Source organism: Fusarium solani (genome assembly GCF_023522795.1).
Source record: "Fusarium solani strain SB1 chromosome Unknown bctg00000001, whole genome shotgun sequence".
In the NCBI taxonomy this organism is placed as follows: Eukaryota; Fungi; Ascomycota; class Sordariomycetes; order Hypocreales; family Nectriaceae; genus Fusarium; species Fusarium solani.
The window spans coordinates 1,064,977-1,089,308 of NW_027072156.1; the positions used below are offsets into that span (position 1 = coordinate 1,064,977).

At 29.2% G+C, this 24,332-nt stretch overlaps 4 protein-coding genes across 4 annotated transcripts; 2 read left to right on the plus strand and 2 right to left on the minus strand.

Annotated features, from left to right (window-relative positions):
• Positions 1 to 14,985: 14,985 nt before the first annotated feature.
• MRS44_002438 (uncharacterized protein) lies at positions 14,986 to 16,364 on the minus strand (the record flags this gene model as incomplete). The annotated part of the gene is made up of 6 exons (XM_065622824.1): positions 14,986 to 15,303; positions 15,367 to 15,692; positions 15,782 to 15,892; positions 15,960 to 16,058; positions 16,166 to 16,293; positions 16,354 to 16,364. 6 exons carry the CDS (start codon positions 16,362 to 16,364, stop codon positions 14,986 to 14,988), a joined length of 993 nt encoding a protein of 330 aa, XP_065478896.1.
• Positions 16,365 to 16,488: 124 nt separating this feature from the next.
• On the plus strand, positions 16,489 to 17,238 carry MRS44_002439 (uncharacterized protein; the record flags this gene model as incomplete). Its single annotated transcript, XM_065622825.1, has 1 exon — positions 16,489 to 17,238. The coding sequence occupies one exon, from the start codon at positions 16,489 to 16,491 to the stop codon at positions 17,236 to 17,238; it is 750 nt and encodes a 249-aa protein (XP_065478897.1).
• Positions 17,239 to 17,969: 731 nt separating this feature from the next.
• On the minus strand, positions 17,970 to 18,416 carry MRS44_002440 (uncharacterized protein; the record flags this gene model as incomplete). The annotated part of the gene is made up of 1 exon (XM_046270549.2): positions 17,970 to 18,416. The coding sequence occupies one exon, from the start codon at positions 18,414 to 18,416 to the stop codon at positions 17,970 to 17,972; it is 447 nt and encodes a 148-aa protein (XP_046136543.2).
• Positions 18,417 to 21,826: 3,410 nt separating this feature from the next.
• On the plus strand, positions 21,827 to 24,128 carry MRS44_002441 (uncharacterized protein; the record flags this gene model as incomplete). The annotated part of the gene is made up of 6 exons (XM_065622826.1): positions 21,827 to 21,880; positions 21,971 to 22,017; positions 22,281 to 22,317; positions 22,373 to 22,969; positions 23,027 to 23,383; positions 23,520 to 24,128. The coding sequence occupies 6 exons, from the start codon at positions 21,827 to 21,829 to the stop codon at positions 24,126 to 24,128; spliced, it is 1,701 nt and encodes a 566-aa protein (XP_065478898.1).
• Between the last annotated feature and the right edge of the window lie 204 nt (positions 24,129 to 24,332).

Genomic DNA, 24,332 nt, shown 5'->3' on the forward strand with positions numbered 1-24,332 from the left:
AAATATAGTTATATTATATTAAATAGTTCTTAGAATTTAATTATATTAATATTTATATAAAAAAAAATAAAAAAATAAAGCTAATATAATTAATTAATAATTATATTTAGATATAAAATATATAAAAAAAAGAGATAATTCTTATAATTTATAAAAAAAAATACCTATAGTAATATACCCAGGATTATAGTTTAATTATTAATTTATTAATTAAATAACTAAGCTTAATTATAATTAAAAAGTTTTAATATTACAATTACTATTAATATTATTATTACTTATATACTTATATAAGCTAAGATATATATATTATATATTTAACTAAATAGATTTAATTAATTAAACCTTTAAACCTCTATTTATTACTAAGTTTTAATTTAGCGCTAATACTTTTTAGGTTTATAAAACTCTAATACTAACTCTAAGAATTAATCCCTCTAAGTAAACCTATAATACTAATAACTTCTATTTCTTAATATTACGCCGATAGCTATATAGCTAGATCCTAGCTAGCTATAAGAGTTTTTTAATTTTTTTATTTAGTATTATAAAAGGTATTAATACTAATAATAAGGCTTATAAGCTATGCTTTATATTAGTTACTATCTTATAAGCCCTCGAGGAAATTATAAGTTTAATATATATTAGTTAGCTAAGCTTTATGCTTAACTTAATACTCTAAAGGGCTCTATCTAAGATTATTTTTTATAGCTTATTATTAGTATTTTTAGCACTCTTATAAAGCTTATAAATTACCTCAGTAAGGTTATTTTAGTAATATTATAAGATATATTAATAGGTATTAGCTATATTATTTTAATAATTTAAGTAAAAATCTCTATAAAAAGTAATTATTATAATCTTATTATTAATATATTATTAATTAATTAGTTAGTTATAAATTAATTAATTAATTAATTATTATTAGTTCTAATTAAACCTCTTTTAATAAGGATAATAGAAATATAATCTTTTAAGATTTTAGCCTCGTTAAGTATTTAAAAATAATAAAGATAGTTAAAAGGTTAATATTAAAAGAGAGAGTTATTATATTATATAAAAGGGTTAAATTTTAACCTCTTTAATTAATTAAAATATAACTTATTTATAAGAAATAAAGCTAGTTTTAATATATTATTAAAGCTATTAATAATTATATAGATAAACCTTATTAATTTAAGCTTATTAAGACCTTAGGCTTTAAGAATAGAGCCTTTATTATTAAAATTATTAAGATATTAATTAAGATATTTGAATGCTTATTTTAAGTATAATAAAGTCTAAGAATAATAATTAAAAAGTAATTAATTTTTTATTCTTAATTTAATTAATTTATTTTAAAATCTTAATTAAAGAAAATTAATTTAATTAATTTAATTAATTGAATTAATTTAAAGTATTTTTCTAATTAAGACTTTTTTATTTTATTAAAAGTAATTAAAAAGCACTAGTTTTAGTTATTTAATTATATATTAAATAAATAACCTTAATTTTGAATTATGTAAAATAAGTTATATAATATCTCTATTATATCTATATTATAATAAAATTTGGATTATATTTTTACCTCTTTTATTAAGGTACTTATAATACGTTTAATAATAAGTATTTTTAAGGAGCTTAATTAGAGTTTATTAAGAATAAAACAGTAGTTTAATTAATTATTAGCTATATATATTAGTTAAAAATAAGATAAAATATATAAATGAAGATTGCCTTAGCGATATTTATGATTTTTTTAATATTATATAATATTATCTTAATAACCTTTTATGGCTATTTTTAATAATTTTCCTTAGTATATAAGTAACTAAAAGCTTAACTTTGTAGTCTAACTAAAAAGTCTTAGTCTTAGTTTTAGTCTTACTAAGACTAAAATAGCTTAATTAAATCAAGGGTCTAACTAAGACTCAAAGAATTAATTACTAGCTTAATTAAATTAAAGTAAATTAATTATAGCCTTAACTAAGACTAAACTAACTAATTTATAACCCTAAATATACCCTTATTAAGATATAATAAAAAACCGTATTATACTACCTTAGAAGAAATTAAGAAGAATAAATTATTATATAACTTATTATATAAAAACTTAGAAGATATATTATTAAATAAGTAAACTAAGTTAAATAATAATAAGGTATAATTATATATTAAGGATATAGTTTTATACCTTAATAATTTCTAAAAGACTTTATTAAATATTATTATTAAATTATTAAAGATACTAAAAAGCTAAATAATAAAGACTTAATATTATAGATTATAAAATATATTATCATAACTAATAGGCTAAATTATCCCGTAAATATAATAAATATAACTTAATTATAAAAATAATATACCTTATCACTAGAGTAATTTATATAATAAAATAAGGTAATTTACTATTATAATAAATTTAGAAATATAATTAATAATTCTTAAATAAGTAAAAAATTAATAAATATTAAGTCTTAAATAAATTATAATATAATCTTATATATAAGATATATAATTACTAGCTATATAGATATTAAAAAATATATAAAACTTTAAAATAAATTAAAGTAGTATATAAATTCCTTAATATAAAAGGTTTTATTTTAATTATTATATATTAATATAACTTATATATAAAAAGTAAGGTATAGTATTATAGACCTAATAAAAAACTATAATTACTCTTAGGTATATAATAATCATAAGATTTAATTATTATAAATTTTAATATTAAATTACCCCTAATATAAGAACTAATTATTAAAAACTTCTATAATAATCTTCTTATTAGTATAAATAGACTTATAAAATTTTCTTATTTTATATTTTATAAAGAATTAATAATAACTAAAGAATTTATTTATTTCTTTTATTTTTATATTACTAAGATATATAAGTTATTATTAGAGAGTATAATAAATTAAGGATTATTATTTATTTTATAATTCTAATAAAGCCTTATTAAATACTTAAGAATTAATTATAGGCTTTTTATAATATATAATAAAGAAATAAATAATTAAATTAAATATATAAATTGAATTAAATATATAAATTAAATATAAAAATAATACCTCTAATATTATATAAATTATAAATAAATTAATTAAATTAAAACCTATTAATAGTTTAATTAGCCTATAATATAATAATTAATAAAAATATAGAAATAATATTAATATATATTAATATTAAAAATTATTATTAAAATTACTATTAAAATTACTATTATATATATATATATATAAGCTAAGATATATATATTATATATTTAACTAGATAGGTTTAATTAATTAAACCTATAGACCTCTATTTACTACTAAGTCTAGCGCTAATACTTTTTAGGTTTATAGAACTTTAATGCTAACTCTAGGAACTAATTTTTCTAAGTAAACCTATAATACTAATAACCTCTATTTCCTAATATAGTTATGCCTATAGCTATATAGCTAGATCCTAGCTAGCTATAAGACTTCTTTAATCTTCTTATTTAATATTATAAAAGGTATTAATATTAATAATAAGGGTTATAAGCTATGCTTTATATTAGTTATTATCTTATAAGTCCTCGAGGAATATAATATCTTTATTAATAAAATCTTTTCCTTTTTTTAGCTTTTTTTTAAGAGCCTTTAATAAAAAAAGCATTTCTTTAATAAAATTATACTTTTTATTAATATTATAATTAAGTAAAAAGAAATTAAAAAAAAAAATATTATAATTAAAGATTGTAAGATTAATTTATATTAATTAGCTAAGCTTTATACTTAATTTAATACTTTAAAGGGCTTTATTTAATATTATTTTTTATAGCTTATTATAAGTGCTTTTAATGCCTTTATAAAGTTTATAAATTACTTTAATAAGGTTATCTTAGTTATATTAGAAGTTATATTAATAAATATTAATTATATTACTTTAATTATTTAGTTAAAGGTCTTTATAGAAAGTTATTATAATCTTATTATTAATATATTATTAATTAATTAGCTAATTATAAATTAATTAATTAATTAATTATTATTAATTATAATTAAACCTCCTTTAATAAGAATAATAAAAATATAATCCTTTAAGATTTTATTCTCTTTAAGTAATTAAGAATTATAAGGATAATTAAAAGGTTAATATTAGAGAGGAGAGCTATTATATAAAGGGGTTAGATTTTAACCTCTTTAGCTAGTTAAGATATAACTTATTTATTATAGATAGAGCTAGTTTTAATGTGTTATTAAAGCTATTAATAATTATATAGATAAACCTTATTAATTTAAGCTTATTAAGACCTTAGGCTTTAAGTATAAAGTCTTTATTATTAAAATTATTAAGATATTAATTAAGATATTTTAATCCCTATTTTAGGTAGCATAAAGTAATAGAATAATATTTATTATACTTTCTTATATATTAGCTACCTTAGCTATTAATATAACTTAGTTATACTTAGTACCTTAAGTATATTACTAGCTATATAACTTATATCTTATTTAAGATAATACTAATATCCCCTTTATAAATATAAACTATTATAGTTAGTTTATTTCCCCTTAGGACTTATATAATTATTATCTATTAATAGCTCTTATTTAAAGGATTACTTATATTACTTTCAATAATATTAAATATAATAGTTATTTAGGCTACTCTTAGTAATAACTATTAATAGGTCTTACTTACTAATTATTTACTTATATTAATTATACTTACCTTAGCTAATACTAAAGACAAAGATATAAATAACGCAAATAACTTTAATAATAAAGAAAATAAGTAGCTCTAAGCCTAAGTTACTATAATAAATATAAAAATAAATATACTTTATAACCTTATTAAAAGAATAGGTAAAATATAATATATATAAGATACCTAATACCTAGATAATATTTAAAATATTTATAATATAATAATTATAGCTATTTAAGAAAAAAATATAAGAGAGATCTTAAAGCTAAACCTCTTAAAGAAATTTAATAAAATTACCTATAAGCTACTTATATTTTTTATATAGCTATATGCTTTTATAACTTATTATTTAATATAATTTATACTAATATTTAATAAGATCTAATATACTATAAGATAATTTATTAAATATATTATAATTTAATTTAAACCTATTATAAAGGAATACTTTATTACCCCTTTTATTAAATTTTTATTATAAACTATAAACCTCTACTTAAACTTTAAAGCCTTTAAGGCTATATTTTAATAAGCCTTTAAAATAATAAATAAGAAGGTATAAGCTAAAGAGGAAATTAAAATACTTTAATAAACCTAATTAATATTTAAGTATAAAACTAAATACTTTTAGCTTACCTTAAAGCTTAATTAAGACTAATAGCCCTTAATATTATTCTTATTTAATAAACTTAAAAAAAAGGTTTAAGGGGAATTATATAAAGAAGATTAATTAAATAATCTTATTAATTATATTAATAAGGCTATAAAAATTAATAACTAATAATTCTTTTAAAAGATATTATAAAACCCTAGGTTTAATAATAATTAGGCTAATACCTTATGCTTTAATACTAACTAAGAAAAGAAATAATAATATAATAACTTATATAATATTAATCTAAGACTTATAGAACTAAGGGCTACTTAGCGGGGACTAAAAGATATTAAATATTATTATTATTATGAAAAGGGCCATAAGGCTACTAAATATAAGAAAAAGTAGCGAGATATTTAAGAGGGATATTATTAACTAAGACTATAATAGCCTTTCTTAGAAAATAAGAAATAAATAAGGATTACTTAAGTAAATATAAAACCTTAAATTATTATTTATATTATTAAGATACTTAAGATAATATAATAAGGATATAATAAGATAAGACTTTAATTAAGGGAAGTTATAATATCTTATTAAGCTATTTATTTAATAAAATAATAAATAAAAAGTAATTATATAATTAATAATATTATAAAGAAATATTATTATAAATTAATTAAGTCTTTAAAAGCCTATTAATTATATCTTATTAACTTATATAAATAAGAACCTATATTAGAATTAAATTAGGTAAAAAAACACTATAATTACCTTATTATAATATATAATTACTATACTTAGATATATTAATAAATAACCCGCGGAATTAATAATATTAACCTTAGTAATATTTATAAAATAAAAATAATAATTACCCTTAATATTAGCTAAATAAGCTAATTTTAATAAGACTATAATAAAAGGTTTTAATTATAAGAATTAAGTTATAAAATATAATATTATATTATTATATATTCATTTTACTATATATAAAAGGGATAATTAATAAAATAATACCGCGTAATATAATTATAATTTATGCCTATAATATTAACTTAAGGTATTATAGGAATATAATAAAACCTATAAATAATAAAAATAAAAATAAAATAATAAGCCTTAGTAGCTAAGATAGCTTAATAAATTAATTAATAATAATACTTATTAAGTTAAATATAAATATAAAGAAAAAAAACTAAAAAAAGAATTATATAAAGCTTAAATATAATAATAAAAGTTAAAAAAAATTAATAAAGAGCTATAAAAAGATAGCTACTCTAAGCTCTATAATAGAAATAATAAGTAATATTAAAATAACCTAAGGGAATAATATATCTAAATAATATAAGAATATAGAAAAAATAATAAATAAGAAATTTATATTAAGGTATATTATAAAAAATAAATTAAGAACTCTAAATACCCTAAAATACTATTTAACTTATAAGATAATCTATAAATATACTTAATATATAAAGAATATATTAATATCTTATAGATATTAGCTTAATATTACTAATATAAGGAATATTAAAAAGAACAATAAAAATAAGATTATTTCTTTATTATACTACCGTACTAATTAAATAATAAACCTTATTTATAATATAAAATAAAAAGGTACTAAGTATTTTATTAATTTAAATCTATTAATATCGCTATAGCGCGATATTTATTAAAGCTTTATTATATTATTTAAGAGAAAAAATAAATTACTTATAAAATTAAAGATTGATATAAATAAATTAATTAAGAAAAATAAGAAAAACTTAGTAATACTTAATGTAAAAAAGACTTAGTAATAAAAAAAAGTTATTAATAATAATAAAATAGCTTAAAAAATAATTATAATTATAAAGTCTATATAGATAATAAATATAAATATAATTACTATAGCTATATTATAATAATAATAAAAAACTAAATACTATATTTAATATAAGGTAATAAATAAATAAATTTAAAAATATATTACTATAAAAGGCCCTTTACTTTATAAATAAAGTATATAAGTAATAATACCTAGAATTAAAAGTATAAGTTAAAAGAAAATAATTAAATACTTTAATAAATAATAAAGCTAAGTAAAATTACTTTAACTTAATAATAATAAATAAGCTTAAGCTATTATAGAGGTATAAATAAATACCATATTTAATTATTAACCTAAAAAGAACCTATTTTAATTATAATAATAGAATTATTAACTCTAAGATTAATTACCTTAAGGTTTTTATTAAAAGAAAAAACTAAGGGATATTATTTCATATTATATTAAATAAATAATATAACCTTATGCTTAGGTACCTATAGTTATAATAATATAATATATATTTTAATTATAAAATTAGTTAAGTATTTTTTTTAAATAATAAAATACCTTTTATAATAAATAATAACTTAGGATATAATATAAGATTTTAAATTTTTATTAGAAAAGATAAAAAAATTAAGAAGAGATAAATATAAAATACCTTTTTATTTATAGGGATAAAATATAAATATAATAATAAATAGAAATAATAATAATAAAAGATAATTATATAAGTTATATAATAATTCTATAAACTTAAGAGAAACCTTAAATAATTAAAGAAACTATATAATAACCTAGAAGAAAAAAAATAACTTAAAAATATATTATAAGAATATTATATTTATAAGAAATTCTTTATACAAAAACTTAAAATAAGTTTACTTAAATATATATATTATAACCTAGAAATTAAGTTTATTAATAAGAAATAACCTAGCTTTAATAAACTTTACTTATTTAATAAGATATAATTATTAATATTAAAAGAATATATTAAATATATAATATAAAAAAGATATATTAAGAAAAATAAATTATTTATTAAATACCTTATTATATTTATTTTAAAAAAAAAATAAAAAACTCTAATTTTATATTAACTTTAAGATACTTTATATTATTATAATTAAAGATTATATATTATTACCTCTTATTAATAAATTAAATGATTAATTTTTTAAAATATAATACTTTATTATATTTAACCTTAAAAGAGTTTATAACCTTATTTAAATTAAAAAAAGATATAAATAAAAAACTACTTTTTATACTAAGTATAAACTATTTAAATACCTTATTATACCTTTTAGACTTATTAGTATATCTATTATATTTTAATAAATAATTAATAATATATTATAAAAATATCTAAGTATATTTAATATATATTACCTAGATAATATCTTTATTTTCTTTAAAATAAAAGAAAAATATATAAAATATATCTATATAATATTATAATTACTATAAGATATAAAGTTATTAATAAAACTTAAGAAAAATAAATTTTATACCTTTAAGGTAGAATTCCTTAGATATATTATATCTTATAATAAGATATATATAAGCCTTAAGAAGATCTTAGTAATTAAAAATTAAAAAAAAAAACTAATTAATATTAAAGAAATATAAGCCTTTCTTAGTTTTATTAATTATTATTATAAATTCCTTAAAGTATTTAAGAAAATAATTATATTATTAATAAAACTTATATAATAAAATAAAACCTGTATAATAAGAATATAAGCTAAGTAAATATTTTAATAAATTAAGAAACTTATCTTAAGTAAACTAATACTTAAGATATTTAATTTATCTTAACTAATTAAACTTAAAATAAATACCTTAGACTTTGCCTTAGGTACTTAAATTAGATAATATGATAATAAAAGATTATTATACTTAATTATATTTTATTATTATAAATTATATAAAGCTAAACTTAATTACTTTATTTATAATAAAGAATTCTTTATAATTATTAATACCTTTAAGGAGTTTAAATATTATTTTCTTAGAAGTAAATATTAGATTAAGATATATATAGATTATAAGAATATTATTTACTTCGCGAAAATATAAGAGCTTAATAAATAATAATTATAATATATTAAATATTTTTTAGAATTTAATTATATTATTATTTATATTAAGAAAATAAAAAATAATAAGGCTAATACTATTAGCTAATAACTTAACTTAAATACTAAGAAAATTAAGATAAAAAAATAATTATTATAGCTTATATAAAAAAGATACCTTATATAATAAATAATTACTTATATCTAATAATAAATATTATTATATTACTTAATAAATAAATAAAAGAATAAGATTATTATTAATCTTACCCTTAGAGAACTTAGGAGCCTTATAATTAAATAAGTAAATTAAATAAAAAGCTAATAAAAAATAATTATTATTCTATCACTTTATGCCACCTAAAATAGGGATCAAAGTATCTTAATTAATATCTTAGTAATTTTAATAATAAAGGCTCTATACCTAAAGCCTAAGGTCTTAATAGGCTCAAATTAATAAGGTTTATCCATATAATTATCAATAGCTTTAATAACGCGCTGAAACTAGCTCTATTCATAATAAACAGCTTATATCTTGACTAGCTGAAGTAGTTAAAATCCCCTTCGCGTAGCAGCTCCCCTCTGACGTTAACCTTCTAATTATCCTTATAATTCTTAACTACTTAAAGAGGTTAAAATCGCTTCTATTATCCTCATGAGAGGAGGTTTAACTATAACTAATAATAACTATAACTAACTAGTTAACTAATCTGCGACCGGCTAACTAATTAATAATATACTAATGAGATCGCGATAGCTATTTTCCGCAAAGACCTTTAACTAGCGGATTAAAGCAGCGCGGCTAATACCTATTAGTATGCCTTCTTATATAACTAGGATGACCTTGCGGAAGAGGTCTATAAGCTTCACAGGGGCGCGAAAAGTACCTATAATAGGCTATGAGAAATAATATTATATAGAGCTATTCAGAGCATTATAGTAGGCACGCGGCCTATTAAATGAAAGGTTTAGGTTAAACTCGCGATCTTTAGCTATAACCTTTTTCTTCTTCTGCCTAGCCTCTTTTTACCTAGTTATAATATAGATAATTAATTTAACTTTATTAGAGAAGAGCTTTCTTTATTAAAGGCCCTTAAAAGGAAGCTAAAGAAATATAAGTATCTCGCCTAGAAGGAAATTAGTTTCCTTAATAGCTTAAGAGATAATAATAATACGCACCTATACGAGGCATAGCTTATAACTCTTATTATTAGTATTAATACCTTCTGTAATGCTAAATAAAAAGATTAAAGAAGTCTTGCTATGGCTAGCTAGGATCTAGCTACGTAGCTATAGGCATAATTATATTAGGAAATAGAGGTTATCGGCGTTATAGGTTTTAGAGGGATTGGTTCTTAGAGTTGGCGTTGGAGTTCTATAAACCTAAAAAGTATTAGCGCTAGGGCTCGGCGCCGAATTAAAACTTAGCGGTAAATAAAAGTCTATAGGTTTAATTAATTAAACCTATCTGGTTAAATGCATAATATATATATCTTAGCTTATATAAATATATAAATAATAGTAATTTTAATAGTAATTTTAATAATAAAAAAAATAATTATATATAAAAAATATATTTTTATATCTTAGAAATATATAAAAGACTTTATTAAATATTAATATTAAATTATTAAATATAATAAAAAACTAAATAATAAAGACTTTTAAGAAATAATATATAAATATTTTATATAAAAAGACCTTAATATAAGACTTAATTTTATAAATTATATAATATATTATTATAATTAATAGCTAAAATTATTTCTTAAATACTATAAATATAACTTAATTATAAAGATAATATATCTTACCGCTAAAGTAACTTATATAATAAAATAAAGTAATTTACTCTTATAGTAAATTAAAGAATATAATAAATAATTCTTATATAACTAAAAAACTAATAAATAATAAATCCTAGATGAATTATATTATAATCTTATATATAAAATCTCTAGTTATTAATTATATAAATACTAAGGAATTAATAAAACCTTAAAATAAATTAAGATAACTTATATTTTTTTAATATAAAAAAGATTATTTTAATAATTATTAATTAATATAATCTTTATATAAAAACTAAGGTATAATACTATAAGCCCTATAAGAAATTAAAACTACTCTTAGTTTTATAATAATTATAAGACTTTATTACTATAAATTTTATTATTAAATTACTTTTATTAAAAGAATTAGCTATTAAAAACTTTTATAATAATATTTTTATTATTATATATAAGCTTATAAAAAAATTTTATTTTATATCTTATAGAGAATTAATAATAACTAAAGAATTTATATATTTTTTTTATTTTTATATTACTAAGATATATAATATATTACTTAAAATTATTATAAATTAAGGATTATTATTTACCTTAAAATTTTAATAAAGTCTTATAAGCTACTTAGAAATTAATTATAAGCTCTTTATTATATATTATAAATAAATAAATAAATAAATAAATTAAATATATAAATTAAATACTAAAATAATACCTTTAATATTATATTAACTATAAGTAAAATAACTAAGTTAAGAAGCTATTAGCTACTTAGCTAGCTTAAAATATAATAATTAATAAAAATATAAAGATTATATTAATATATATTAACTTTAGATTTACCTTAGATATTTATTAATAATCTTAGGATATTATTATTAACCTTAAAGTAATCTTTATTAATAATTAATTATAAAACTTATATAAAAAAATATAAATAAAACTTAAATATATTAAAAATAAAATAATAAATTATATTAATAAGAAAAAAATTAAGAAATTAATTTTCTTAGAGATATAATTTATCTTATAATAAAAAATATTAAAATAAAATAATAAAATAAAAAAGTTAATTATAAATATATTAGACCATATAAAATTAAATAAAAAATCTTTAAATATAATTATAAATTAAACCTATTACCTAAGATTAAGCTTTATTTAATCTTTTATATCTTATTACTTAAATTAATATAAAATATTATTTAAATAAAAATAAATAATAAGCTTAATATAAAAATTAATAAACTAAAAGAATATATTATAAAAGTTATTCTTAATAGGAGTAAAATTAATAATAAAATACTATATTTTATTAAATAAAAAGATTACCTAAACTTAGAAAATATATAAGAATTACTAAAATACCTTATTATAATATATTTAGGTAATATACTAACTAAGCTAATAAACCTCTTTTATAAAAGATTAACTAATTGCGGCATAATATGCCTAACTATATCACACCTCTATCTATAAGGCTCTTCCGTAGTTAAATAACCTCGCATATAACCTATATCCTTATAATTACTCCCCTTCTCATAGCAGCGCGACCTAAGCTATAACCCTATAGACTAATTAAAGCCCCCGGAGTATTATACTTATATAATTATATAACCCCGCTATAGGGTTAGAAGTAATACTAATAAAGGTTAACCCCTAAGGCTAGCCATAGCAAGCAATTATATACTACCTTATAAGCCTAATATAAGCTAATTCGCCGCTAAGCCCTTATTACTATTACGGGCTATTTTATAACTAATTACTTATATATATATAATAAGAATTAAATACGCGACCTCGCGCTAAGAGACCTATATTATACCCCAATAATTATAATATATTTAAGTAATATATTAATTAAGTTAATAAACCTCTTTTGCAAAAAATTAATTAGTTATAGCATAATATACTTAACTATGCTATACCTTTATCTATAAGGCTCTTCTATAGTTATATAACCTCGCATATAACTTATATTTTTATACTTATTAATATATAATACCTCTTAAAGAACTTTTATTAATAATATTAAAAGAAATAATAAAATTATTAAGAAAGCTAAGATCTAAGATATTAATATAAACTATAATTTAAATATCCTCTATAAGTAAGGACTCTTATTACTTTAATTACTTAAGCTCCTCTAAGGAAGCTAAACCCTTATATATTATCTCTATACCCCGCGATATTAATTACTACTTATGCTTATAATATAACTCTAGCTAAGAGAGTAACTTATCTAAGTCTTATTATGCCTTCTATAGGGCCTCGCGATAAAAGGTAAATAGCTCTTTAGCGATAGCCTCTTACTTATTTAAATAATAAGCCTTCTTAATAATATAAAATATTAGTGCTATTAATAAAAGCCCTAGAAGAAAAAAGTAAAAAACTATATATATGAATTTAAAGAGATATTTATTATATTATAAGGATAACTTAGATAAGTATATAAATTATATTTCTTAAAACCTAAGACTATTTTATAAATAATACCTTATTTTAAATAATAAAAATAAAATATAACCTTAAAACTAAATTAATTAATATTAAAAGTAAAGATATAATAATTTTTAATAAAAAAAAAGTATTAGATTTTTTAATTATATAGCCTAATATCTTATTAGTATTATAATAAAAATAATAATATAAAATAAAATTACTTACTTATAAGAAAAGTAGCTATAATTATAAGAAATAGCCTTAAGGATAAGATTAATAAGAGGGGAGATATTATAGTATAACTTAATTAAGTCCTAATTATATACCTTACTTAGCCTTATAATACTTATTAATTAATAATAATAATAAGTAGCTTACTTTTATATATATAAGCTAATATATATAACTTATTATAAGACTAATAGGTAATTATAACTTATTTATTTAAGCCTTAATAACTTACTTAATATATATAATATATTTATTATATTTTCTTATATATTAATTACCTTAGCTATTAATATAACTTAGTTATATTTAATACCTTAAGTATATTACTAGATATAACTTATACCTTATTTAAGATAATATTAATATCCCCTTTATAAATATAAATTACTATAGCTAGTCTATTTCCCCTTAGGACTTATATAACTATTATAATATAGCTATAGATATAATTATATTTAGAAATAAAAGTTATTAGTATTATAGGTTTTAGAGGGATTAATTCTTAGAGTTAATATTAGAGTTTAAACCTAAAAAGTATTAATGCTAAGGCTTAGTATTAAATTAAAACTTAGCGGTAAATAGAAATCTATAAGTTTAATTAATTAAACCTATTTAGTTAAATATAAAATATATATATCTTAGCTTATATAAATATATAAATAATAATAATTTTAATAATAATTTTAATAATAATTTTAATAATAATTAAGTATATTATTAAATATATAATATTTATATAAAAAAAATATAAAAAATTATATTTAATTAAGAATTAATACTTATAATATTAAATTTATTTAAGCTTAAATATTTTAAGCTCTTAATAAGAATTAAAATAAATAAATTATTATAAATATAAAAAAAATACAAATAATTTTATTTATATTTAAATAATATAAAAACCTAAGAAAATATATAAAAATATCTAAGCTTTAATTAAAAATTATTTTAATAAAAGAAGCTATTTTAAGATACTATTAATTATATTAAGGTAATATCTTTATATTAAAGGAATATATTAAATTAAGCCTTATATAATAACTCTAAGGGTAATTATATCTTTAATATTAAGCTAAGTAATTTTTATATTATTAATATATTAGGCCTAATTAAGAAGGCTATATTATAATTTAAAAAAAAAAAAAGGATTCCTTTAAGAATAATAATATAAGTAATATATATAGGTTTAAGGATAAGCTAGACTTATTAATATATACTTACTTACTTAAGCGCCCCTCTATGCTTAGTCTTCTAAGTATAACAAAGTTATAAAAACTAAGCACGGGAATAGGCCAGACTATAGGCCCCCTCAAGTAGTATGTTTTTAAGTAATTAGTTGTTTTTATTAAAATGCTCCTCCCACTAAGCACAATGGCTACCATCAACTCTCAAGTCCGCTCCGGTCATATAACTGCTACCATCTCCAAGTAGGAATAAGACAGGTGCACGGAACTCGTCAACGGTGCTCAACCGGTTGAGCATTAAGTCACCAACCCACTGTGCCTCCGTACCAGGCTTCTGAAGGGCTTCGGCCTTTGCATCTGTTCGGATGTATCCTGGCGACAACGAGTTTACCCTGATGAGAGGAATGTTGACACGAGAGCCCCATTCGGCTGCAAGTGAGCGAGTCAGCTGGTGGACAGCAGCCTTGGATGAATTATAGCCCGCGGTGTCAACGCCCTATTATGAATCAGTATAAACACTTCCGACTTAATATACCACGAGTCTTCAAGGATAACCAACCTTGTTAGTGACATAACCGCTCATACTTGCCACAAATACCAGACTCATGCTCAAGTTGCTCTTGATAGCTTCCTTGGCCATTTGATGAGCAACGGCAAAGGTGCCTGTAACGTTGATGTCAAACAGACGTCGGAATGAATTCACCGGGAATTCCGTGGCAGGGCCGTTATCAGAGACACCCGCACAAGACACGAGACCACGCAGCGGCTTCTTGAGAAGTGGCGGGAGCTGCTCGAATACAGACGCTATCCGACTTTCGTCACAGATGTTGCATTGGAAGTAAAAGACAGAGCCGGAGAAGCGCTCTGCTACCTCCAAAACCTCATCTGGAACCTGTCAGCGGTGGATCTCGTATCATGAAATGATCAAATTCGGAAAGCCAGAGAAGAATCCAACTCAATCCAGAACAACTCACCCCATGTCTTCTTCAGAGGCTGCTCAACCAAATCAAGACATACAACATCTCCACCACCTTCAAGAATAGCCTTGGTGACGGTGAAACCAAGGCAGCCAGTGGCGCCGGTTACTGTGCCAGATACTCAGTCATACTAGTAAGGGAGTATCGCGCGCTGGAAATGGGGGCCTCTATTTACCAAGCACTGTTCGGTTCTCAAGACTGAATAGTTCTAGTCTCAGAATCTTGGCCTCTATTCGCCGTTGAATCGAGGATACAAAGACCACGAAGAAGCCCTCTATAATCTGACTTCTTTTCATTCCAATACATTCAACTTCTCTCTTGTCTATCAATCATCCCCATTCTCGATCACACTTCTATCACCATGAGCCAACCTTCAGATACCGAGGCGAACGGCCCTCTTCTTGGTCGCCGAACCTGGTATCACACCACCGTCTTCAATGTCTCTGTTGTTGCAGCCTGCGCCTTCATTGCCCCAGGACTCTGGGCTGCTATGAATGGCTTGGGCGGCGCTGGCTCTCGGTGTCAACGCCACACGCCGTGAAGCTGGGCACATCAGCGTCGAAACTTACTTGGTGTTCATCTCGATTCAGGTCCTCGGCCCTTTCGTCGCATCTCTTCTTTCTCCGCCTCACAAGGTGCAGCGCGCCGACCATACCCCTGTCACCATTGATATTCCGTAGAAGCTATCCCGCGAACTACGCACTATGTGGGAGGTTCTCTGCCGCAAGAAGATTCTGCTCTTGTTATCCACGATGTTCCAGAGCGTCTTCTCCGAAGCCTTCTCCTTGACCTACAATGCCATCTACTTTACCGTCCGATCCCGAGCCCTGTCCTCACTTGTTGCAAGCGGCTGTGTCATCATCTGCAACTTCACCCTTGGCTTTTGGCTCGACTGGCGCAAGCCAACTCTCAACACGCGTGCCGTGAGCGCTTTCGTCGTTATCTATGCCTTCGAAGCAGCTCTCTACATCTACGCGATGACTATGACAAAGAGATACGAGGGTATGGAGACAAAGCTCGTCTTCGACTGGACGGATGACGGCTTTGGCCAGGGAGTCTACGTCTACATCCTGATGCTTGTCGGCTTCAACCTCATGTACGATTACTTGTGCTGGCTGGTTGGTTGTTTCAACAAGAACGGTGCAGATCTTGTGCGTCTCAGTACCATTATCCGCGGTATCGAGAGTGCAGGACAGGTCATCTCCTATGGTATCAGCTCGATCCCATCCTTCCCACTTTCTAGAGCTATTGCTGTCAACGTGTCCTTCTTCGCGACCTGCATCATTCCCGCGGAATTTGTGGTCTTCAAAGTTGGTATCATCGATGGTGTCAAGGTCCACGACATTGTTCAGGATGAAAACCCCAATATGCAGCGTCCAGGAATCGAGAGGTCATCCGATATTAAAATAGACAAGAGAGTTGGAGACGCTGTCCACGTCGACCACCAATCCTAAGTGGGGTGAAAAGACTCCTTTGCTGGTTTAAGGCATTGCAAGCAGCGAATTTAGTTGCTATGGTTCTGGAAACTCAATTGCTGGCAATTTTGGGAGGTAGGTATAGTTGAACAAGTATATAGGTAGTCTGTTGCTGGTGGATCAATGATTATTCTATCCAATAGAAACATCGTCAAGGGCATAACAGCCTCCAGTCCTTGTGATGCAGAACCCTAAAAAGAGTTCTGCCGGGTTATTATAAAACACAATTACTTTGTTTAGTGTTTGAAATTTGCTTTGTTGTTATTTCTATGATGTTTCGACGGACTGTTATTATTATTGTTATCATATTGACCATCAGCCACAACAACAGAAGACGCAGTTATCAATCCATGATGGTATTAAAACCTAATGAACTGATAGTACGTCAAATGCTTGAGAGACTTTTAGCCTTTTTTTAACGTCATGTGAACCTGTATGGCGATAGCCATTGTATTCGTTACCGATTCAGCACCCTCTGATCCACTTATGTACCAGAGCAGAGTCCTAGAAGGACTCTCAAGTTTTACTGGAGGCTTAGTTACAAGAGGACTATGAGGATACCACTCGCCAGAGGATTCGATATCTACAGCGATGGCATGCGATACTTGGGAGGAAGATACAAAACGAAGTCTCGTCAATAGTCACTATCGGCTACATAAACTCAGACCAGTTGAAAGTCTGACATAACAAAAATCTAAATTTTCTCTATCTTAGGAATGAATCAGCTCGTCTATCGGCAGTCGGTTGTTTAGAACATCGTCTGCGTTGAGCATATCTGTGGTGGCTACTCGTTCCTCCGCTGCCGCAAGATCCGGCACAATACTTGAGGCTACATGGCGCTTCACCAACCTCGCCCTACCAATCTCATGATCGACACCCAAGAACCAGAGTTCATCCATCAATCTGGCTGCCGAACTCCATGGCTCCCGATCAAGACTGAGGTAAAGCCCCTCAAATATGATTACACGAGCATACACAGGGATAGCAATGCCGTCCTCCACGGGGTCTTTGACTGCGTGGTCGAAGCTGGGCGTGTAGATGGTTGGTTTTGAAGACGTGGTTGGCTCAGCAAAAGCTTGAACAAGGTTATAGAATCGATCGGCGTCGAAGGTGAGTGCAGCCCCCCGGCGATGAATTGCCTCGGCAACATTAGGCATGGCGGCTAATTGGGATCTATACAGATGATAGCCATCCATAGGAACCATTATAGCTGAGCTGACTTTCGGCATCGACTCCTGGACGCGATCTGCCACAGCTCTAGTCAATGTTGACTTGCCAGATCCTGGAACACCCGAGATCGAGATCAGGACGCGTTTGTTGCTGGGGCATGATTGGAATTTCGAAGTGACAGGAAAGAAGTTTTAGTTAGAGGTTACGTATCCCAACTAGAGCGCCAGTTAGGTGGGTTCCATGATACCACCATACCCTTGTTTCTACTCTTGCCCATCAGACTTACATAACCCTCAGATGACGTTCAGAACCGTCTGAACAAGATCGAGACTCATCTAGAAAAGTCGAGCCCTATGCCATTCACGGATCCATTTCTTGCCCCGTCGGTCCCGTCGGTCCATTCGAACCAGAGTGAGCCTATTCAGGTCGACGACTCGGCAACCATAGCCCAGACGAATGAACAAGCTACACCAGCCAGCGATGGTGGCCACGCTGCCACACAGCCAGCTCGCACCACCATGGACTGGCAAGAGGGCCTGACGTCCCGAGAGACTTTGCTATATCCAGCCGCCAATGTATGCGTTAGGACATGGTTCCAAAAGTATCATCAGTGGTTCCCCATCCTTCATCGGCCTTCTCTTCATGAGGTTTCTGAACATACCTTATCAGGATATACGCTGGTATGGAAGGCCATAATGGTTGTAGTCGCCTTGAATGAAGGTGAGGGAGCGATATTTTGGCACGATGCCATCGGCCATCTTCAAGATCAGGTTTTGCTTCATGGGATGGCAACAGCTTCATTGCAATCCATTCAAGGCCTTCTGCTTCTATGTAGTTCCTTCTTTGCATCAGGCAATCTGGCACAATGTTGGAATATGATAGCAGTCTGCAAAAGGTATGGGAAACCCGCGAACTTTTCCGAGTTTGATACTGGGGTGGAAAGTGCTAAGGTGTGACAGATTGTTCCTGCACCCCCGCCTGCAAGCTTCCCTTGCAGATACCGCAGGTGTCTACCCGTCGACCATGCCATTACCTAGACATTCCGCTCCAATAGACAGTATTGAACAGGAGGAGGTTATTCTAGCGTTTTGGATGACTGAAATACTCGACGGCATGTTGACTGTTGGACTGCCTAACCACTCCACCCATCTGGACCCACGACTGTCAACAAGACTTCTCTGCATGGAATCGTTATGGTCTTCTTTGGTAGTACCACAAGATCAGCCTGCATCGCCCAGACCTCAGTACTCGTCTGGGTTTTCCCTTTGCATCACGCTTGCGGTTGAAGAGCTTGGAGTAGTTCACGAATTTCTTAAGAAGCCCTATGTACTCTCAAGGTTATAACAAAGACTCGACTGGCAGTCAGAAGCTCAGAGGATTGATGAACGGCTCACAAACTGGCGCGAGGAATTTGTTGCACTGTTTTCCAACTCATCAATCACGGACCACGTCCCGAGAGGCGAGATGGAACCCCTTTTCACACTGACAAACAGGCTTCTCAATACGTCTATATAGCCTCCTTCTGCAAGTTCCCTTGAATCGATTGTACGGGCTGACACAGATGGGAAACTAGAGCACTCATCACATTGCTGCAACAGATGGCGCCTCTACCGAAAGACGTAAACAGGGAATATGAACCTGTAGGTCTTTCCGTATCATCATCCTGCTGTTAAGAGAGGAACCCATGCTGATAATGCAATAAGTGGTCATTCGCCACGACTCGATATACGCCTGCGAGAATTTAACCGCCAAGGTGCGCAGGATTGAGGCGATTCGGTTGCTGGATGAGTCTCCCTACCTGATCCTTTGTATGTTTGTAGCAGCTCGCTTTTACGTCAGTAATTTTACTTTCTCTATTCCGTTTAACCCTGCGCAGCCCTTCTGACTCGCAATCGTGTCAAGCATATTCGAAAGCCTTGATGCAGATGTTCCCGCCAACCTCCACACACTTGCCTTTACGCTTCACACTTGTGGCAGCAAATGGCCTCTGGCAAGTATGTGCGAAACAATAATAAGAACAGCAGTAGCGGAACACCGAAGCCCAGTTTCACAATGTGTTCTCCCGGTCGAGTTCTACGACTTCCGCTACCCAACTCTGACTATCATGGATCTGCTGCAAGATGCTGCCAAGCGGCTAAGCTTTCCGTAGAGGAGCGATGTAGAAGTGCATCAAAAGAACAGAATTATCCATAAAAGACTCGGAGGAGAGATCTTTAAGGTCATTTAATCCTGCACCCCTTGAATGAGATTCTTGATACTGATTCCCTCGTCAACCCCCAAGCCTCAGCCGCATTCTGATGAGAGCCTTGACGGATACACTTCTGGAGGTCAACAGATTCAGTGCTGTTTCAGTCTCTGGGCCATAGCTGAAAGACATCTTGATCGACATTTCCTTGTCGCACATGGCCAGTAGGGGCGGGTTCACAAATGGCTTGCTCATCCCAGCTTGGACCAGAGTCCCACCTTTTGCCAATACACATATTGTCGTCTGAAGAGATGACTCGACGCCGGTTGATTCGAGCACGATGTCCACATCGTCAATTCCAGGTTCTTTCTTTAACCTCGTAGCCCAACGCGAAGCAGCGGCAAAGAGACGGGCCAGGTTCGGAGACGATGCTTCAAAGTCAAATCGGAAGGCCCGCAAGCTTGCAAAGCAAGACTAGTGACAGCCGACCCAGAATGGCAGGTAGAGAGGGTGTCACCGTTGGCCCCGACCAGAAAAAAGCCTTCATGAAGGAAGAACTCGACCGGACAGACTCAGACTATGGGGAAATCAGAGTGGCTTGAGACCTCGGACGTGTCGCAGGGAGCGTATGATTGATCAGCACCAGGGCAGTAATATGGATAACTTTCTGAACCAACCACCTGGCAGCCAGGCTCTTGATGATTTCATCATGGATCTTTCGACTGTAATCACTTCACTCTCGCCTGTCCTGCCGCCGGCCCGGATTGGCTAGTTCGTGATGTGGACCTGTCGGAGTCCAGGGCATTCTCAAGTCCGTTTTCCTTGCTGTCGGCCTTGACACGGGCCGAGTGGACTACTACTGTAAGTCATCCATCGCCTCCGGGCATGACTCGGACCGTCATGGCTTCGTAGTTCATCAATTGCTACCAAGTTGAATTATGTGGGTCTTGGGGGTTTCATTCTACGTCTCCAGCTCTCTTAATGTTAGCTCGTAATAAACAAACCACATTGCAATGAGACTCATGACATAGCTCAGAAAGAACGCAAGTCCTGTTACGGATGGATGCAGTGAGCGAGAAGAAGCAGCTCCAATGATTTAAATTTAAATATTGAGCTCTATTGCCCCAGCTTTCTTGATACTTCTTCTCTGTGACAATCCACCTCGACGGTTTTGAACTCTCAACCGAATCAGTTCAAAGCAACATCCTCACCATGACGTTCAAAGACGACGATGAGAGGGCCATCATGGCCATCCGCCTCTTGGCAGTAAGTGTGTCAAGTTGCAATGCTTGATGGCTCAGAGCTTATGCACGCTGGGCTTCAGACATGGATGGAAAGTATCCTAACTATCAATAGGCCGACGCAACCTTCAACGGCAAGTCGGGTCATCCTAGAGCTCCCATGTAGGTTTACGCCTCGAGGTCGTTCAAGCGTCGTTCCCAAGTCTAGAGCTAATGTATCGAACCAGGGGAATGGCTCCTGTAGCCCATGTGCTATTTTCTAGGTTTTTGAGATGCAGTCCTGCGCATCCTGACTGGCTAAACCGCGATCGCTTCGTACTCTCGTAAGATCCATGAAGCTGACCCTGATGGAATTCGTTTTATAACCTTTGCTGTGGGAATGGCCACGCCTGTATTCTCCAGTATATCATGCTCCATCTCCTTAGCTATGAAACCACAATGGACGTCCTTAAAAACTTTCGAGTAAGTCCTCAAGATCCACTGATCTAACTGCACACGCTAACTGCGGCAACTTTAGCAACTTGGTAGCATTACTCCTGGTCACCCTGAAAACTTCGAAACTCCAGGTATTGAAGTAACGACCGGACCGCTTGGGCAGGGAATTGCCAACGCCGTGGGCCGCGCTATTGCCCAAGCACACACGGCGGCAGTTTTTAACCGTCCTGGTTTTAGCATTGTCGACAATTTCACCTATTGCTTTCTCGGAGACGACTGCCTACAAGAAGGCGTTGCTCCTGAGGCCTCTCCCCTCGCCGGGCACTTGCAACTCGGTAACCTGATCTGTATCTATGATGCCAACCGGATCACTATTGACGGAAACATTAACTGCTCCTTCACCGAGGATGTCGTTAAGCTTTATGAGTCATATGGTTGGCACGTGGTTGTGGTTGAAGACGGAAACACAGATCTAGCCACGATCGAGGCTGTCATTCAACAGTGCAAGGAGGAGACGACAAGACCTTCTATCATCAAGTTGAGAATCACTATTGGGTATGGTTCTCTTGAAGAAGGCACTCATGGCGTACATGGAAACCCACTCAAGGCTGACGATATCAAGCAGCTCAAGTCAAAATGGGGTTTCAATGCTGATGAGGCTTTCCACGTCCCAGAAGAGGTTTACAAAGCATATCAAAACCGGGCAGCAGAAGGCTTGGCTGCCAAACAAGCTTAGAACAGCCTCCTGGCCAAGTACGCTGACCAATTCCCCGAACTACACGCAGACCTGCAGAGAAGGCCTACTGGTACCTTGCCACAAGGTTGGGAGGCTGCCCTCCCTTCATTTTCTCCTTCGGATCCGGCGGTGGCAACCCGGAAGCTTTCCGAAACTGTCTTGTTCAAGATACATGTGATTGTCCCCGGATTGATTGGAGGCTCGTCAGATTTGACACCGTCCAACCTCACGCGGTGGGCATCCACAGTTGACTTCCAAGCCCCGGGCTTGGAGGACGTTCCTGGTGGTTATTCAGGACGCTATCTCCGTTATGGCTTACGGGAACACGCTATGAGCGCCATCATGAACGGCCTTGCCGTATGGCGGCACTTGTCACAACTTTGTCTCTTATGCTGCTGGTGCTATCCGCCTGTCTGCCTTGTCGCGTCTTCGGGTCATCTGGGTGGCTGCTCACGATTCCATCGCGCTGGGACAAGATGGACCTACACGTCAGCCCATCGAGACATTGGTGTACTTCCGTGCGATGCCAAAGTTCTCAGTCTGGCGACCTGCCGACGGAAACGAAACAAGTGCCGCTTATCTTGTCTCGTTGAAATCGATGAGTACACCTAGTATTCTAGCTCTTTCTCGACAGAATCTTCCTCAGCTGCGGGGCTCCTCGGTTGAGAAAGCCTCACGGGGTGGCTATGTTGTGAGTGAGTCTGACAGCTCCGCTGACATCACCCTCATCGGAACAGGATTAGAAGTAGCCTTGTGCGTTGAAACTGTGGGATACCGGAGTGAGCAGCATGGATTGAAGGTACGTGTCGTATCGCTTCCATGCTGGGAAGTATTCGATGCACAGTCAGAGGACTACAAGCGATCTGCTCTTGGTTCTGGTATGCCATCTCTCTCCGTCGAGGTACTAAGCACGGTAGGTTGGCAGCGATGGACCCATAAGCAGTTTGGCATTGACACCTTCGGCGCTTCCACCCCTGCCGATGTTCTGTTTGCGAAATTTGAGTTTATCAAGGAAGGGGTAGCAAAGCGCGCCATTGCAACCATTGAGTTCTTCAAGAAGAAGTCTCAGTCGATTGAGTCACCACTAGACCGCGCTTTCTAACATATGTTGGAAAACTATCACCTAGACTTAGATATAGTTGCTTCCTTTGGAAAGAAATACTTGACCAGTCTTTGAGGTAGAATAGGACAACTACGGCGTTACTAATTGTTCCTTTCTTTTTGTGATGAGTGCAAAGCGCTTGGTTTCATTGTCATACCTCTATGGATAATACACTTTCACTGGCCGCCTGTCTTGTCTTGTTCG